The following is a 19,844-nucleotide window of genomic DNA, read 5'->3' on the forward strand; positions in this document are numbered from 1 at the left end:
CCATGCACAAAATTTAATTTACTTCGAAGTTTTTGAAAATATTAACTTACATTTGCATGTCTCATATATATTATATTGTTATTTTTCTTTAGTGTTCCGTTGTGTGATTTTCTCCTATCAGAGACGCGTTTTTTAAGATTTTCTTTATTATCAATATGGCTCTTGATCATCCTGATTTTACTCTCCACAGTTGAAGTGCATTTCCAGAAAATTCCTCTGAACTCTCATTTGATCGGCACTCTCGAGCACAAAAAGGTAGAATCACACTCGAGTGCACAAAGAAAAGGGTCAGGTTCGACTGTAGGGAGTGCATCAGCGGGAATTTAAGTGCTGCTCGTTGAGCGACCATTATCATTATTCCGCTGGAGATCCATCATCATTTTTAAGATTTCACCGGCGCGCTCACCCTGCGGATTGAGTGATGACGGAAACGTGCAAGCATTCGAGAGCGGCTCGATATTAGCACACGCTTTTTTAAAGTGCATTTTCCTCTCTTTCTGGTCCCTTTACTTACAAAAGAAGCACAAATGCCTCTTTTCAAAAATGGACACTTTTCACATGAAATGTTGAATATTTCCCCAAATGTTTGCGCATCAATCACCATTATCAGTTTAAACATTTCCTTAATTCGCGTTCCCCTCCTGTGAAAAGTGAAAATTTAATTTCCGGGCCGAGCTCACCCTATTTTGAAAATATTTACCCTGCAATAGGACTAGATAAGGGAAGTCTTTGTTGGTGCTCGCGGTTAGTTAGACCGTCAGCACGTACTCTGCATTTTGTTTAGCGAGAATGGGGTGGCAGCGGCGGCACCACCGATAAGCCGGTCCATTTTCGCTGAAATGCACTCTAAAAAGTTATTCGCGTTCGGCGGCACAGTCTATGCGCACCCGCCGGTGGATCGAATTTGAAGATAAGCCACGACTGGCTTTTTTACTGCTCGTTTCGAGCTTCATACATTATGCGAAGGCGGACGGACGGCTGGGTGAGAATGTGTGTGATAGAGCAGAAACCGTGCTGGCGGAAAATTTGCACCCAGCTATAGACTATAGACGAGCGGCCCGGCGCATGACTGGCGTTTTCAATTTCGCACTTGAACAACAAGAAGCCACTGATGTTAATTTGCTTTTTAAGAGCACGGTTTTGAAGTTAAAACATTTCCACATTCTGTAAACTGTCTTTAATTAAAATTATCATTTATTTTTATAAAAATAGCATATTTCATTGTTTTAAAAATATACATAATTAATGTATAATTTTATATTTACTTAATTTGATTATAATTTTTTTATTATTAATGCCTTCAGTATTTGATTGCATATTAATCTTTGTAGATAATTTATTTAAAATTTAAACATTCTTATTATTGTATTTATAATAGTTTCAAACGATGTTGTGTCTAATTGTTTGATGATCAAAATTTTTGTTAAATAACTGGTCCTGTTTATATGTAAACTGAGAGGATAATATAATGAGAAAAAAATATTGAAGGAAGAAATAAAAATTTACTGCAAAATATCGTCTAATTCAGATGCATTCAGAACGGAAAAGCGTGGTGTATGACAATTTTCATACCCTATCAAAAAAGTTGCATTTGATTTCTTTAAGATAAATGCTATTAGCTTTTTAATGTTTAATTAAAATCAATTTTATTTCGATTTTTTTAAATTTTATCAGCAGGGAAAACTTTATTTCTAAACATCTCATATCTAATATTTTATTATACTTCCTGAAAATGCATAGAAATTTCTGAGACTATGCACGGAAAATGGAAAAAGCAGATCCGCAAGCCGCCTCCGGTGCTTTTTAGACTTTTCCAATTTTCTCCTCTCTTTCAACAAGTGCCGCGTGCGTAGGAGGAACAAAAAGCAGCAGTGAAAATGTATATCAGAGAGAATCTTTCTTTCTCTCTTTCGGCGGCTCGTTATGCAAAATACATACTTGCACGCGAGGGGTACCTGCTGGCTGGAGAGAGACGATTGGCGTCTTCCAATATCGGCGGCGGAGAGAAATAAAGAGAAAAAAGAGTGGGCTAGCTGCTGGCACTGCTGGCTCGACGATGATGATGGATGGAGGAGAAATTCGACGAGACAATACACATGCAAATATCCACACAACACAACGCAAAAGGAATAAAAAAAGGAATGTTTCCATCAGCGAGTTGCTTCAAAAGACTCGCTTTTCTCTTTGTTATTATTGAAATGTATTCCGGCCCCTTATTGATGTCAGCCGATGCATTATGAGAAGAATTCACTTTATTACGCATTCGGGAAATTTGCATCGCGTATAGGTGCGGAGATATTGAATTTCAGCGAGACAGCTGAGAGAAGAAAAATTGTCTTGTACGAGAGTAGCAAATGCAATATCAGTTCCAGATGCGATATTCACCTTGTTATACGTGAAACATGTAAAAAGTGTTGAAAATTAGTCCGTACAGAATAAAATACATTAGAAAATTTCACAAATAAATCACAATTAAATTTAATTAATAGGTTCAAAACGTAAGGAAAACAACTAAAAGTACCTGTTTTAATTTGCAAAATTCCTTAAATTTTTTATGAACTGAAGATGAGTTGCAAAAATTGAGTTTGATAGAGATTATGAAATAGTGCTTGACCTCAGCGTTGGCAATTTGATTCTTTTTTTCTTTTTCACTATATTTATGATTAAATGACATTAATTTATTATTAATATTATCATATTTCAGCATTATAGAATAATTGAGAAAAAAAGGAAAAGGGCATATCGAAATTTTATTTTTTCATCCTGGAAAATTACACTAAACTGAAAATCTCAGATTTGGAAATTGGGAATAAATTTCCTTCAAATTAAATTGTTCTGGTTACTATGTAAATAATATGGTAACGTTATACCTGTCAAAATTTCATTTGTGTTTCAAAATCCGTGCAGAGAATTTGCATAACAAACGCGCGGGCTAATACGCCGTGAAAGCAAAACAAGTGTTACTGAGACTGACGGCAAAGCAGCAGCGAATAAATTTGAGCTCAGTGGAGCGCTATGTTTTTGATAGACAGAATCATTGCCGCGGAACTCTCTCTCGCTTCTCCTCGAGCACACTTATTCTGCATGTGCAGGAAAATCACTCGTTCGAAAAGCGGCAGCGTCGTGTCTGCTTTTTCACGGAGCAAATCTTTGATTTTCGCTTGATGCCCAAGCTAATGCAGTCAGCCGACAGTCTCGTCTCTTTTTGGCATGACAGATGGAAAATAAATGCGAGAAAGCCGAGGGGAAAAGGTGCTCGTTTTTCCTCCATCATTATCACTGCCCAACCAGTGGAAAAGCTTCGAGTTGAAAAGAAGAATATATATATTTTTTTCCAAACCGGCGGGGAAAAGACGCCGGCGTCTCTGCGTCGGATGTAGATTTACTTTTTGCTCGGAGAGAGGTCACTTTTTTGATGAGCCCCGGTTTATATTTCATTATTTAATAGCCCGAGGCGCGAACGCATATGAAAAGGGCGCTCTAATTTTCCGGTTCCACGTGCTGCCAAGGGCCAGTCTCGCGTTGATAAGGCGGAAATTGATATCAACAATCGATGTGCGCGCATAATAAAGCAATAAAAGTTTATGGCCGCGAATGCCCTGGTGGCGAGAACCCGGCGAGTTCCAAACTTGCTCGCGCTCCAGCCAGATAAAACGCATTCAACACATTTATTGGTGCGCCGGCTGGTGATTAATTAAAAAGTTGCTCGGGCGCACAAAGAGCCGCTTTCAGTAATGTATATATTTTTATATCATAGTTACAGAGAGAGAGAGAGCGCCACAGGGCACTTTTGACGAGGGGGCTATTTACAATTAGCATCACGCATAGAAAAAATGCACTGGAGAGATTTCAAGGACGTGAAGTTTTTAAGTAATTAAATAACAGCAAACAATAATTTGTTTAAATTTATACTTCAGATTATTTTATAAAATTTGAAATAATAATTTTTAATGATTTATATGTGTTTTTAATAATTAAATTTCCCACTCCAATATTTTTTTTAATTTTAAATGAACAATAAGACATTATAAACACGCTCCAACCTTTTTGTTTCTTTTATATAAATTTTGGTCCACATATTTTGGAATAATGAATCTTTAAAGAAATTATCTGAGCTCTTACAAGGATCCCTAACTTTGTCAAAATATTAAACTTACAGGAAATTGTGAATTTAATTAAGAAACATAAACTCTGAAACTATGAAATTATATGCCAACCAAACATTATTTCGAAACACGCTACAAATTTGTGCTAATGCATAATGTTTAATGTTTGCCGTTCCTTTGATGGCAAATAAATGCGGTCGGATTAATTTCGAGCAGCAGAACAGCGCCCGCATGCGATGGCCGTTGGTTGTCATCATAGTGAACAAAGAGCGCGAAATCTGTGCTTTTGGCTTTTTAATGAACCGCAAAACGGATAAAATCGTGCTTTTCGCCGTTCATGCGGGACGCAAAAGAGCCGGGTATTAAATTAAATGAAGCGTTTCAAAAGAGAGTTGGCGAAAAAACCACAGTTGGGGTTTCACTCCGTGGAAATGAAATGCGATTTTGACGAGAGGTGTTTCCAGGGTAACTGAATAAAAGCGGGGGCGCCTTTTCTGAAATGAAGTGAGTGTTGCGGCGGAGATGTACAGCTCTTGAGAGTGTAATGGCGAAAACCATTGTGGGCAACACTCGGGACAACAAGGGGCCTTGAAGCGGTCCGTCTCTCTCTCGCTTCTTCTTTGCAGCCATTTAATTATCAGCACTTTGCATTCAGCTGTGTCTGCAATGTGAGCTAATTGCACTCGCCCGTTGCCTGCCAATGGCCAAAGTCAACATTGCAGTGCAGAAAAGAGCATGCGAGCGAAATGAAACGTCGAGAGCTTTGACTAGCAAAGTTCTTTGCTATGCAAAAGTGCACTCGTACAAGTGTCAGTCGGTTTAATAAATTTCTCTAGTTTTAATTGAATTTTTAATGGCTTCCAACAACTACTTGCTTGAGAGCTTTTTGAATAATTCATTCAAAACGTAAATTAAATTGTAAAGTGATGAATGATGATGGATTTTGTCATATTTTTACTTACCAGGTTTTCATAAAATGAAAATGTCTCATATTGAATAAGACTGAAAACCACTTTCGTGAATATGCTATTATAATTTCATTTAACTTTGGTATAATTTGCAAAAAAAAAAAACGAAAAAAAAACACTATAAATTGCCAATTTTGCTTTAAAACGAAATTTCCAGGAAGATTTTTGATTAAAATATTAGGCTTAAAAAGTCATCCCCACTGTTTGTGGAAAATGATCGACACTTTTCACCAAGTTTATATAAATTTCATGTTTTTTTTTCAACATAATATTTAACCGTAAGAAATATAAATTTATTCCAACTTTTTAGTAAATTGAAATTCGCGTCGCTAATACAAACAGCGACACCGCAATCAAATATTTAAATTTTGAATAAATATATGCGAGAGGTGTGCAAACGACAAGCTCGAAGTTTAAGCAAACATTGATTGACATTTTGCTTGTGCACGTTTCAACATCAAATGGGAAATCACACCCAATGGTGTTGCTATAATTGCGTTCTGACAAATTTGTCTCAAAAGCCCAGAAGCGCGGGTGCGCCTTATTAATGCGAGACTTCAGAATTCAATTTGCAAACTATTAGTTATCGGAGGCGGCGTGTTCGCTGCATCTGATCGTCAGGTTGGTAATTGTGTTGTGAATACCTGAGTAATTACAGCACCCGGCAGCACAGAGACGTGTGCGTGAAACGCGTATTATTGATTTCGGCGAAGAGGTTTATGTAGTTTCGCTTTGCCGGGTGGAGAGAGCGAGAGCAGGGCAAGTTTGTTATGCTTCTCTTGCTCTCTCGCTCATTCATTACCCCCTCGACGCAATTAAAATACTTCAATAAATTAAACGGCGCCGCCTGCTGCCACATAATAGGTCTTGCAGCTTCTTGCTGTAGCAACATGAAATTATATATACTCTCGAGACGCCGCAGTTGACAACGTGTAATTGCTACTTAATAGACTTATATTAAATTTCTCAACCGTGCAAGCCACTTGAATCAACGTCTTATGTGCAGTTTCGATTGAAGACGCAAAGCAATCGCAAATGAAAGGGTTATTTGGATCAAGTAAATGCTAAGAAAAGGGCTTTAATTAGAATTTCTGTAAATGGAAACTTCAAAAGTATGTTTTCTTTAGTCAATTTTTAATTATTTTTCAGTGTTCTACTGCATCTGTTTCAAAATTATTCATTGTTCCGCAAAGATTCTCTACAATTATCTAATAGAAACTAAATTTTAACGACTAAAATCCAAAATCCTGTAACTATAATTTCATATTATCTATAGAGTTGTGAGAAAGTAAAAATATTGAAAAAAGGTTTTCCTCGAAGTTTGTTTAAAAAAAATTTATCCTTTAGCAGTTCCAAATATTATCAAAATCTTTCATAGACTTTTATAAGACCTATTAAAAATATATATTCAGTCCATGAAAGATTCTTAAAAATAGTTCAAAAATTAAAAAGCCGCGTTTTCAGTTTCACTCTTAATTTAAGAAGATAAAGCAATTTAAAAACACACCACAAATGAACATACTATTTAATTTTCTTCTTCTTTTGTTCAAGAAAATTATTTTCCGCACACAATTAATAAAAATTATTTACAGTTTAAACGAAATGTATCAATAATTTCTTGACTAATCTTGATGTTTGTTCTGTTTGCAGGGTTCGCACGGAGAGTCACGGCGGCGCGTGGTGCCCGAAGCAGCAAATCACCAAATCGCCGCGCGAGTGGCTCGAGATCAACCTGCACGAGGTGCACGTGATCACCGCCTCCGAGACCCAGGGTCGCTTCGGCAACGGACAGGGTCAGGAGTTCGCCGAAGCCTACGTCCTCGAGTACTGGCGCCCGCGACTCGGCAAGTGGGTGCGCTACCGCAACTTCAAAGGAGAAGAGGTAAAGCATTAAGAATATTATAGACCCGGCGAGCTTTTCTTATCCGCAGCCGTCTGTTTCCTCGGACGAATGGAAACGACTCTCGCGGATCGATAGCCGCGGTAACAAAAGCTCTCGTGACGTCACCTGGCTTACCTTCACAAGATCAGGGGCGGACCGCGAAAATTTGGATTTAAAATTGGATGAAATGAAAATAAAATTTATTTAGCTGCAAAATGAAACATGAAACAGTGAAAGATGAAAATTATTATAAAATATTTAAAGCTAAAATTTAAAAATTACCAAATTAATATTCTGAATTTGATTGAGGCAATTTCCTGCAGTAATTTTTCTGATTAAATTACGTAATTTAACCTTTTTGGTGCAAAAACTACTGAAATCAACTCCAGAGGGAACTTCTCAAAGTTAAATGACCTGTGATTTTTGCGAGTAATTTTTCTCCCGTCTTTTTGCTTTCTTTCAAAGTTTTTTATTCTCTGCGGCGCATGATGCCGCCCCTGCTGCGAAGAAGTACGTACGCTATTTATTCCCAAGCGCCCTCATTTCCATGACGGTCCCCTACCTATGCGAAAACGCGACGCTCTGCTCTCGCAAACACAAACTGTCGGGCGATATTTTATTCTTTACGGTGGTGGCACCCATTAAAGCGGCGCGCCATTATTCGTGGAATTGCATCAAAGCTCACACAGAAGGCCCTGCCGCGCCGCTCACTCCATCATCAATATTTGATGCACTTAAGAGTAAATGGAGTAATTTGTCATTCATTCTTTTGTGTTGTTGCCACCGGCAAACTTTGCACTCGCGATGGTTTTGTCTGTTTGCGTAACGAACAAAACGTATCAAAACTTGCTTTGATTGGAGAGAGTGAGAGAGAAAAACTCACTGGCGCCCACACACGGGGTGGGAAGAAAATTTTGTTTTTCTGCCCCGTCATTTTGATCAATAACATACCTCGAAGTGATGGATTCATTTTCTCCAGCCGAAAATAACTCGCAAATATAGATTAATATAAAGTATGCATTATTATTTCACGGCTGAAAAAAAAAATCGCATTTTTCCAATAAAATCAGTGTATAATTTTGTGCAAACGTTCTAATATAGCATCCATTATCTCAAAATCCATTCTACCTGGTAAATTTTATGATAGTTCTTCGTTTTAAAGAAACAGTAACAATTTGAAAAAAATAATATCATTAAAATAACAGTTATTTGCTTGATTTTTTCACCGAAATTACAACCAAAATTTATAATTATTAAATATTGAAAATTTGAATTTATAATTTTATGTTAAAAAAATAAAATTTAAAATATATACAGAAATTATGTAAAAAATACTGCTCATCATAATAATAATAAAAAAAAAAAATAGAAATAATGCCAAAAAGTACTTGCAGGTCATCGCTCTTTTCATTTTTGGTGAAAAGTTAAAGAAAATCGTTGTTGTTATTTTGAATTTACGAATGTTTCAATTTCATATCGCAAAAAAAGCCTTAGTTAGAATGAACACCAGAGAAGAAGTTTTACCAATAAATTTAAAATTACTTATCTTATTTGGAATAAAGAAGTTTTTTTTTTATTAAACTTCAATATCACAGCACAACTTCTTTGATCTTCTCTGTTCACAATATGATTCGTTTAAAATTTCTAAACAAAATAACTCAATTCTGTGCGCGTCTGTCGATTCCAAAACAATCCAAAGCTGCTGCTACCCTTTTTTTTACGATCGTCTTTGTTTTCCACTCTTTTTCGGGCCTTTCTTTCTTCTCTTTCTTCTTTTCACATTCGTTCGTCTTAGGATCATTTCTTAAAAGCTGTCAGCGACAAAGAAATCCAAGTTGTTAAAATTCCTGAGCGACACTCTCGGACGCGCTCCATTCAAATCGAGAATCGTCTCGCGTCGACACAATGTTAGGATTTCTCTGTGAATTAGTCAAATTTTTTTAGCCCTCTTCTCGGGGATAAACAGGCAATTAAACGGGCACTTTGGAAGGCGTTCGTAGAATTTTAATGACCACGACAGTGAAAAATTTCCGCTCTTATATTAAACCCTTTCGAGTGTAATTACACGCAATTCCAACTCAAGCGTCATCGCGCCGGAGATTAATTGGTGCCTTCATATTTTAACGTTTCGTTTCTCATTTCGCAGCAAGTTGAAAATTCCATTGCATTTATTTATATGAATAGAAATATTTCGTGTGTGGAATTCTGGAAAAATTCTTTGATAAGCCTGTGACGTGAGCAATTAATTTTTCCCCGCACACGCAATTTATCGGAGCAAAGTTCTCTTTTCTTTTCTACGCTTCGAACGGCAAAACCATCAAAAAATATAAAAGCCGCTTTGATTTATCGCACGCGGGGTTGCTGTTCGTTTTATCGCCTCGGCACGCACCCAAAGAGAAAAAAAGAAAGCTCGGTGGATTTCCATCAGAAATATTAAAGTGCGAGAGCTTAATAACTCCATCACAACACACGCGAGCGATTGTTTCTGTTTGAAGTTGGGACGAAATGGCCTGCGAGTTAAATGGGCTGGGCGATATTCAGGCGATGATGGACACCACCCCCGGCGGCGTTGTGTGCCGCTGACAACGTGATATCTAATGGCCATCTCGATTGCCGACTGCATTTTGTGTGCAGGCACGCGGGAAATTGGAAAATGCTCGCCAACTTTCCGCGTGTTTGCCAGCTGGTTTTTCATCTATTCCCGCAGCCGGACAGCAAGAAGGGTTCCTCCTGCTTTTCTAGTTTCTTTTTTCGTAAAAAGAAGCATTCCACCCCTGCGGCCAAATGCGGAGAAAAAAATTGATGATTTCTCGCCCCACCGGATTTTCGTGTCTGGAGAGTATTTATCAAAAAATCGATAACCAGCTGAGTAATTTCTCCTGAGAAAATCGTAAAATCTGTGAATAATTTTCTGCTCTAATTAATTCAATGTATCCGAATTTAGGGAATATTTATCGCACCTGCTATTTTATCCGATAAAAGTTTTGTCCAAACACGAAAAAGAGAGCGTGTGCGTCTCTCGAATTGCCAATATTTTATGTCACGTCCGATAATAAAAAGCGAAGAGCTTCGCCCAGGTGGGGTCTCGTTACTGCAGCACACCCCGAACGAAAAAATTGTACGCGGTGGCAGCCATGGTGCTGCAGGAAATGATGTGATGAAGATTGAAAGAAATGTGTAGCCGCACGGCCATTACCAAGTCCACGCGAGGGGTTGCCGAGCGCCGTAAAGCATGGTGGGAATTAAGTTGGATCTCAGTCAGTTGGCGAAAATTGGTATTTCTCTGACAGCAAATGGTGCCATCTCAGATATGCACACATTTTCCATTAAAATCTTGTAATTTTAATATTTTTAACTATTGATATGAAAGGAAAAAATAAAATATTAAAGGAAGAGTTAGATTTAAATTCAAAAGCTTATTTTTTGAAAATATATGGTTGTTTCAGGTTGTTTTTGATACAGTTGATTTTTTTTCAAAAAATTAAAGTTTCTTTGAATTTATATTGTTTCAAAATTAATTTCTGGAAATGCATCTCTCTTCAAATTGTGTCATTTTGATTCAAATATGTGATACAAGATACAACCCTTTTTAGACTATCTGAGACAGTGGTTATTAATTTCTTGAAGATTATTTAGATTTAATTCATTTTTGATGTGTGATGAATTATTTGTGAAATAGCTTTTTTGAGACATTTTGAACCAAATTTTAAACCTAAATTCTCCTCATATATGGAAGACATCTTATAATCCATCTATTTGTGATTCAAAATATTATTTTATCCAGAACCTGTCGGTTTTTCCTCATTTTGTTATCTTATTTTTTTTATTATTTTTTTAATACCATAAAATGTATAATTTACAACCAAACCTTTTTATATTCTTTCCGATATTCACAGAAATTTATTATTCATATCAACCAATCTAGAGCCAATTCAATTCGATCTGGTGCCATAAACGTCTGCAATAAATTATTCAATCTGATCCAAATCCTGTTTCCAACCCCATTTCACCCTGCACGACGGTAATCCTCTCTCTCAAGAACAAATTTCTCTTTCCCAGAGGTGTTTCGCGTGCTGGGTCGGTTGGTTGCGTGACCCAAAGACACTAGTTAGCTTCGGCTGGCTACTTTCGAGGGGGTGTTAATAATTGACTTTAAGCCGGCCGGCGGCTGATGCGGCGAACAAAAGAGAGGCCGCTGGATTTGATGGCGGCCCTTACATACCACCGCACCAATCCAAGCAATCATCTAATTCAATTTGGGCCTTGCTTTCTGTTTTAGGTGATTACCGGAAATAAGAACACCTACCTCGAGGCCAAGAATGAGCTGGACCCGCCGATTTGGGCGAGCAAGATTCGATTTTTGCCCTACAGCTACCACCGCAGAACCGTCTGCATGAGGGTGGAAATTTATGGCTGCTACTGGAATGGTAGGTTTCATATTTTATAAAACGTATTATTAAAATGAATTTCGTTGAAACATAGCAGATATTAGTGCGAAACTAATAAATTTTCATTGATCAAGATAATCATATGGGGGTGATAGAATTAAATATTTATAATAATTTATCATAGTTTTGAAAACTATTAATATTTTCAGGGAGAGAAACAGTTTAATTTATTAAAATTAATTTAAAAATACTAAACAAATTATTTTATAAATTGAATAATAAAAATAAAACAAACAAAAAATATATTAAATTTGTCAATGGTAAAAAAAATATCATTATTTATTGTAAACAAATAAATTTATAAAATACAACATATTTTTAAGTGTTAACAAACCCTTCAGTTCAATAAACTGAAAGGCTAATTTTTTAACAATCATTTACAGAGAAGAAAAATTTGAACAATTACCTTTCCTATTTAACCTTTTTGTCAAAATAAACTTGTTTCTAACTAATTTAAAATACTTAAACTCTGAAATTCTCTTCCAGATGGAATTGTGAGCTACTCCATGCCGCAAGGGGACAAAAGAGGAAACGGTTGGGAATTCTTCGACTCCACCTACGACGGCGTGTGGGACGGCGACTTGCTCAAACGAGGCCTCGGGATGCTTTCTGATGGCAAAGTTGGACCCGAGAATTTCAAACTCGGCTACTACGATGAAAGAGGTAACTTTCGGTGGCGCCTCCGTGGAAAGTTTTTCGCGCGCCATTGAATTCGGAATTTCCGCAGGCCCTCAGATTTTATGTCTGCGTCAGTTTTTGTCATTAAATATATCGCCCTTTAAATTGGCGCCGATCAATAATGAGCCACTCGAGCATTCAAGTAATTGTGAAATTATTCCGTCTTGTTTTCTCGAGAGTGCTCGACGACGTGAAATAATTGGCCGGTGAATAAAATAACGACTCGGTTTTTCTTTCAGGACAAGGGTGGGTCGGCTGGCGCAACGACACGCGAAACGGCAAGGCGGTCGAAGTCAAATTCGAGTTCGACAAAGTGCGCGAGTTCAACGCGGTGCACATTTACTGCAACAACCAGTTCACCAAGGACGTCCAGGTGAGTCTTGAACTTTTGTAAAATATTTAAAAAAAAAAGCTATTCAAAACGAGTAGCAAAGAGAGAGGGGAAAGAAAGTATAAGGCCAATTATTTTGTGTGCCCTCAAAAGAAGTCTGAATGGGGCAGGCAGGAGAGATTGAAAAGGGAGAAGAAAGAAAGCAAACGGCGCATGGATTTTTTTTTATACTTTTGGAAAGATAAAACACGAAGGGGTCGAGTTGCTCTGAGTAAATTTGCGTTACATTCCCCGTCTGTAAAAAGGGCTCTCATACCAATGTCTGAGTGCCAAAAGCGAAAAAGAAAAACAAGTTCCTTTATTGATAAAAATTTCAGCTAATTATCAGACATTAATTGGCCCTCGGTTTTGGAAAAACAAACTTTTTCCTTGGGTTGATGACCTTAGGGTAGGAAAGTATAAAATTAAGAGCGCTCGAGTTGCTCGGAGAGAGATGAGCGTGTCCGGATAAACTTTGACGCAGCTCCGGGGGCCGGCGCAGCTTTTCCTTTTCAGAGAGAGCTACTTGCATATCATAAGTATGTACACGAAACAAGCGCAGATTGCATGTACTCTGGACGCAAGTACATGGCCCCATCTTTTCCATTCGCCGTCAAGAGCCGAGCTGGAGAGCTCGACCGGCCGACCACTCGCATTTCTGAACAAGCATTTCCACTCGGCCACACTCCATGGAAATTAGTGGTTATAAATCAAGGGTGCTCTCTCGCGCGCTGTTGTGCGCTGCTATGCATTTTTTTTTTTTATCTTGTCCGCTTGTGGTGGTCGGCAGAAGGTTCTTTCCGAGCTTATGGAGATTTTAAGAGGGAATGAGCGAATAAAACTTACGAGGGAAAAAAGTAGAGGGGACACTTCATGTGGCAAGTTATATATTTTAATTCGCTAAATACGACGGTTTCTAAAATGCTCGACCACCCATGGAATATAAAATTCAGAGTGATAAAAAAAATATATATGTTAAAATAAAGTTTTATGCAACTCCTTGACTGATATGTTGTGCAGATTGCATTTTGAGCACCACTTTTTGGTCAGAAAATAATATAGAAAGTGACAGAAGAAGAAACTGTTTTTTACTGGTACTGTGCAAAGATATTGTAACCTTTCAAATTAAATTGTTGAAAAACTTATTGAAAAAAAAATACAAATAAAAGACTAAATAAATATTTAAAACATTCCAAATAATACAAAAATTCTTAATTGTCGTCAAAAAATCTATGAAGATCTTTTTTCTATTGAAAATTCCAAAATAAATTTAAACCTTAATTGCAAAATTTCATTCAAATAATAACAATTCACAAACATCTTTTGCTGGATTGAATTTTCGATCGATTTAAAATGGAAAATTTTTAATTTTTGATGCATAAAATTCTCTGTAGAATGATGCATATAACGAAAATAAAATTCTATATTTTGAAAGTTTTCTTGGCTAACTTTTAGAAAAGCCTGATCACACCACTTTGAGTGCCAACTTTTTTCAACAACATCGATTTTAAGAAACTTTCTTAATTCAAGGCGCGTTTTAAAGGGCAATATTTCTCCGCAAAGCGACAGTCTGGCTGAGAAACAAGCTGCTTAACCCCGCTGGGAGAACATTAAATCATTCTCGCATTTTTTAATATGGGCTTCGCACCGCTACTGCTTCTAATGGATTTCTTAAAACCTTCTTTCTCCCCGCTTGTCTCTGTGACGGGGGGTGCACGTACAGTATTAGCATGTTTTTCATAACCTCTAAGCTGACACGTTTCCTTTATGACGTTAAATAAACCCGCATTTATATATCCAACCCCGCAATCCGAATATGTGCATTTCTTTATAGGAGGGAGATGAATATTATTATTATTTCACTGCTCCGGGACCAGGCAAAATCAACATCGGCTGAAAGAGCTTTAAAATAATGGCGCGGGGGTGGAAAGTTTCTTTCTTATACTTCCGGATGAGACAGACTCTTTCCAGAATCGCAACGACCGAAATAAGAAATAAGAGGGAGAAGAGACTGCAAAAACGACACTTGCTCTCTCCGTTGTGTAATCATATATCACAATGATATTACCGGGGTAATGTCTGCCGTTGACGTTTCCACTACTTGTATAAAAAATAGCTTCTCGATGATCTCCTCGCTTTTCCGCGCTCTGTTTGTTTTCGAAAGAAAAACGAGTCCCGTCGCCAGCCGGAGATTGGATGGCGGAAAATCCATGCATGTCTGATTAACTTAAAAAATATGTGTTGCATTTCAACGAGAGCAGGAAATAAGAAATTTTTGAACCAAAACGTTTCTTGCAGCTGACAGTTTGTCCTCCGTCTATTTTAATATACGGAGATAGAAGCTGCTTTCTTTATCAATATGCTAGGCGTGGCTGCAGATCGTCTCGTTTCCAAGTCTAATGCTCTCGCACAGCGACATAAAACTCTTCCTCCACTTCCTAGAGATAAAACTCTAGTTTATTGAGTTGTAAAGCCGCATTTTATGCGTTATATTCTAGGCAAAAGGTGGTTAGGCAAATAATGCACATTTCAGACCGGTATGCGCTGCGGCTTCTGTCTCTCAGAAGTTATTACTCTCCGCCTCGCACGCCACACTGATGAGAAAATTTTTATATAAATGTCGTTAAAAATTTGATACTTCTTCTCGTGCTTTGATGGCACCAGAGTCCATAAAACGGTGGCGGAAATGGTATTTGAGGAATTACAATTAATTCGGTCTTGAGAAAATTAATTTTGTGTTTTTATATAATCCTCGTGGTATTTTACAATTTATTAACTTAAGCCAGTGAATTTTATTTAATAAAATCCCACTCAACGTGTTCATCTTATCAAAAATATAAGAATCCTCATTGAATTTTGTCTTTTTTAAATCGATGAAAAAAGAACAGCCCCAGTAATTGTCTCATTCCAACTTCATGATACAAAAACTTTGAAATAAATTAAATTTTATTTATATTTATTCGCCATGTATTCCTTTTTTTAAATTTATATCATGACATGATATTAGGCTGCTTAAATGTATGAAAGTTTGCTTATAGCCACTAAATAAATTTAATAGCCCAGTTTTAACAAGGAAATGTTTTATTATTTCTTCAAGGAGTGATGATTGAAATAGAAATATATGGAGAAATGTACAATCAAGAGTAACTAATTTTTGATTCAAATATTCAGACAGTAGCAGATTATTTGAAACCGTTTTTTTTTTTTTATCAAATTAAACATTGGTTAAACAAGGAAAAGCTCTGTTCTCCATTTCAATAATTAAACCACGAGCTCAAATTAATTTCCCTATCCCAAAGGTTCTTTTTGGGCTTCGCGAGCTTTGAAATAATATTACGAGACAATGAATCGCTGAAAAGCTCTCGCTCGAAAGCGAACAAAACGAAGCAGTACAAGCTGCTCGCGCACTCAATTTTTCTCATGTGTAACGCACCCATAAATGATGATTGCTTTCAGAGGATAAAATAAAACTTTAAATTTCATAGCCGCTTTCCTCATCCATCGGAGAGAGCCATAAAATTTTTACCCTCTCATAGTCGGCGCTGATGGGAATTTTTGATTAAACAAATAAAAGGAACACACACACATGCATTTAAATATAAAACACTTCAGACTTTCGATCCGAGCTCCAGATTGCGCCATCCAAGTCGAAACTTGTATTCTCTCAAATTTCGGCTGGATTTAATGAAACTCTGATTTACGACGTTAATTAATTAGCAAACAAACTTGCTCTCTCCGCTTTAGTAATAATTCGCAACAGCTTGTGCGCGCCTTGCTTATTATATTTTCCTTTTGGATTCTGCGTGTGCTGCTGCTGCTGATTAATGACGTGCATGGAATATTATTACACAGACGAGGAGCCGCCGCCGCTCTGATGAAATATTTGTGTAGCGATAAATGAGAAATTTTGAATGACGTGCGGCTGCAAGGAGATGTGAGAAGCCACCCCTTTTTCGTTGGCAATAATCGCTTTTGGGTGGGTGGGCGCGCGAGACTCCACCTCGGAATGGGCGAATTACGCGCATAACTCTCGAGACGGCACGCGAGAGAGAGAATCGGCAACACACACACACGTTATTAATCTTTTGAAACCGACAAAGTTGATGTTTTACGTCAGCTTTCAAATTTTGAAGTGGAGAGAAATGGGAGAGAGATAACGATCGATTTGAGCTCCATGACTTTTTGGAAGCAGATTAATTTGTTCTGCAGAACCTAACAATTTATAAAATATTCTACTTGAGTTTAATCATTTAAATTTACCATTACTTTTATAATGTATTATTATGACAATTTTATTAATTGCAAATAAAGTTATTTTTATATTATTAAATATTGTTATATATTTTAAAATATTATTAAAATATTTTTAAGTTTTTTTTAAACATAATTGAGTACATGGACAGCATAAAATTTACATAAAATTAAACTTTTTTGCAATAATATTTTATTACAGTACAGCTCAATAGTTTCATAAATGTCAATCAATACTGAATTTTCTTCAGACCAAAGAGGGATTTTCTGACTCTTGGGTATCATTGTGATTTTATACAATTTTTTTTATTATATTTCAATTATGTATTATTTTCACTAAGTTTTCAAACGAAAACTGCCCCCGCTGTTGATTGCACACATTCGTGACTGACCTCAAAATAAATTAAATGGCAATTTCGCCGCAGGGTCCCCCGCACCAAAAATGAGACATTTTTTTCCTTCTCAAATCGCGTGCCTGCGCATATTTAATTAAAACATATACATCCAACCGGCAACATTAATCACCAAATCCCGCGTGAGCTTGAATTATTATACGGTCGGAATCGGGCGAGCGTAATTTAGCCGCACAAGCACGCCTGTGGAAATTAATTCAGAGTTTTCTCCCTCTCACTCGAGAACTCCCTTTTTTGCCAATCAACCGCCAACGTTATTAAAAATCAAGGCACTTTCGGTATTAAAATTACGCGAGCAATCGACGCTTGGCATGAAAAGCGGGGAAAATATACAAGGCTTCGCCCCGCTTTGACTCGCTTTATTACAAAAATTTTCAATTAAAAGTAATTTTTATATATTCGTCGGCACAAATCATATTTCATTTGCCTCTCTTTTATTTCACTTTGATTAAATTCACAACAAAGTTATAAAAGATGAAAGGAAGGAGGGAAAGTCAACAAGGAGACGTTCTTTTTTTCACAAAAAGTTTTATGAAAATTTCGCTTTGCAGGTTTTCGCCGAGGCCAAGGTGTTCTTCAGCGTTGGCGGCCAACATTTCCCCGGGGAGCCGATCACCTACACGTACATCGAGGACAGAATTTTTGAGACTTCAAGGAACATTTCGATCAAACTCCATCACCGCGTGGGCCGCTTTGTCAAACTTCAGCTGCATTTCGCCGCCAAGTGGATCATGATCAGCGAAGTTTCCTTCGATTCTGGTGAGTGGAAAACTTTTTTGATTAATTATAGGATGGGACGCACAATATTTCAAATTATTTCAAGTCTGGTGATATTTTTTCTTTAAGTAATATTTCTTTAAATTGCAAGATTTTATGTTTAATTTGAGCTGAATTTAAAAGCGGCTTATTAAAAACCTAAAACAAACACAATTTTGTTCTAACAAAGTTCTATTTAAAAACTTATTTCATAAATTAAAATCCTCAAAAATGATTTTTTTACCCAAAATTTTTTTATTATTATAAAAAGTTAAAAATTGTCTATATACGATTTAAATTTTTCATTCATTTTCATCGCCATTTCACAAGAGAGACATTTTTTGTTGCTGTGTTTCTCAAAATCAATTCCCCATTCAATGGAAGCAAAACTTTTTTAATTAAAAGATTGGTGTTTGAGATACTTGCCTTGTTGTTAAAAAAAAAAAAAACTAAGTGAATTTCCTTATCAAGAATTTTCCAGAACCATATTTTACCCCGGCAGTGTATGACGTGTATAAATAAAAATCCTGCAGTCATTTCGCACACACGCCCATATTCGTGCAAACGCAAAACAAACAAACAGCGCGTGCATATCGCAAAATATTATTTCGACCTCGTGTGTCACCGCGTGCCGGAATGAGAGGGAAGGGTCAAATGCATGTTTAAAAAAAACAAGCCACTTGAAAGCGGCGGCGGCGGCGCAGCCACCCTTTGTGCGCGGCTCTCGCTCTCTCTTCATATTTTAGTCATTCCGGGCGAGTTTTGGTGACACAAAACCCAAAGGCACGCGGCGCACAGTCGCATAAATCATGCACGACTCGAATACATACACACAAGAGCACAGTTCAAAAGCAACGTGGCCTGATGCTCGCGGCGGCCACTAAAATTTTTATTTCAGGCGTCTCTCTAGGAAGTGTTTCCGCACTATACGTCCTATTTTTAAAAAACACCCGACTTTTTACGTTAAACACGGGCGATGGAAAAAAAATACGCCACAGCCGCATGCGGGAAATTGAATTTTAGATAAATGCGGAGTATAAAAAAACGGCAGTTCGGGCGAGTTTAGCACAGGCAGCAGGTTTATTTTACTTCTCGAAGTTAATTGAACTCTGCAAGTTTACGAGAATTTTATTCCTTCCAATCTAATGCCAAAGTGACAGCAATTGTTTTTCACTGTGAGTTAAGTGGAGCGAAAAGAGAGTAAATTTTGCCCAACATTGCTGTTTTTTTCACAGTAAATTTGGTAACAAACACGGTTTTATTGCAATAAATATAAAATGAGACAAATTTTCCCTTCCCAGATTTTCATTTCCTTCCGAGCAACTTGGCCCAATTCCTTCAAAATTGGGAGCATATTTTCAGAGACGGGAATTTCCGTTTACATTCGGAGCAATTTTCCAGCACATTTAATTTTTCCTACCTGTGTGTGCGTCTCTTTTCTCTCTTTCTTTTTTTACATTATGAAATATGACAGCGGCCGTAATCCTTGCACCAAGGAATGTGAAATATGGCCCGGAACAAAGGCGCGTGTATGCTCGCAGTAAAAAAAAATTACAATGCTTGTAAGAATTTAATTAATCTGCGCATAAAGGCATACCTGAAATAATGGCATGCAAATATCGCCCCGGGGCCAAGTAGCTCATCAAAAGCGCACCACCTTTTCGGTTAAACACGAGAATTCGCTCCTGGAAAACACAAAAGCCGCCGCCGCCGACTTGGCTAACGAGGCGAAGAATTTTTCAATATCGGCCACGAGATATGAAATCGCCAAAGGCTTAAACTCTCGTGCGTGTGTACAAAAGCGGCGTTTTCAGCTTTGGCGAAAGTGCAAGTGAGCTGCTAGTCGTACTCGCTGCTCACTTACGCCGCCATTCCCCGCCGGCGACGACTTTATTAAAACCAAAATAGCGCCGACATGGAATCCTTTCACAGCAAATTGTTTGATGCTGTCATAGTGGATAATTTATGCCTC

At 37.3% G+C, this 19,844-nt stretch overlaps 1 protein-coding gene across 3 annotated transcripts in view; it reads left to right on the top strand.

Moving 5' to 3' along the window:
- Positions 1 to 19,844, top strand: part of LOC132193556 (discoidin domain-containing receptor 2-like) — a 124,598-nt gene that overhangs the window by 95,730 nt on the left and 9,024 nt on the right. For all 3 annotated transcript variants that reach the window (XM_059614301.1, XM_059614300.1, XM_059614302.1), the window contains exons 5-9: positions 6,725 to 6,956; positions 11,236 to 11,383; positions 11,891 to 12,067; positions 12,322 to 12,455; positions 17,668 to 17,875. In XM_059614301.1, coding sequence (XP_059470284.1) covers positions 6,725 to 6,956; positions 11,236 to 11,383; positions 11,891 to 12,067; positions 12,322 to 12,455; positions 17,668 to 17,875 — 899 coding nt within the window. The remainder of the gene's footprint in view (positions 1 to 6,724; positions 6,957 to 11,235; positions 11,384 to 11,890; positions 12,068 to 12,321; positions 12,456 to 17,667; positions 17,876 to 19,844) is intronic.

The sequence above is a fragment of the Neocloeon triangulifer genome, unplaced genomic scaffold (genome assembly GCF_031216515.1).
Source record: "Neocloeon triangulifer isolate White Clay Creek 2 clone unplaced genomic scaffold, ASM3121651v1 ptg000004l, whole genome shotgun sequence".
NCBI lineage: Eukaryota > Metazoa > Arthropoda > Insecta > Ephemeroptera > Baetidae > Neocloeon > Neocloeon triangulifer.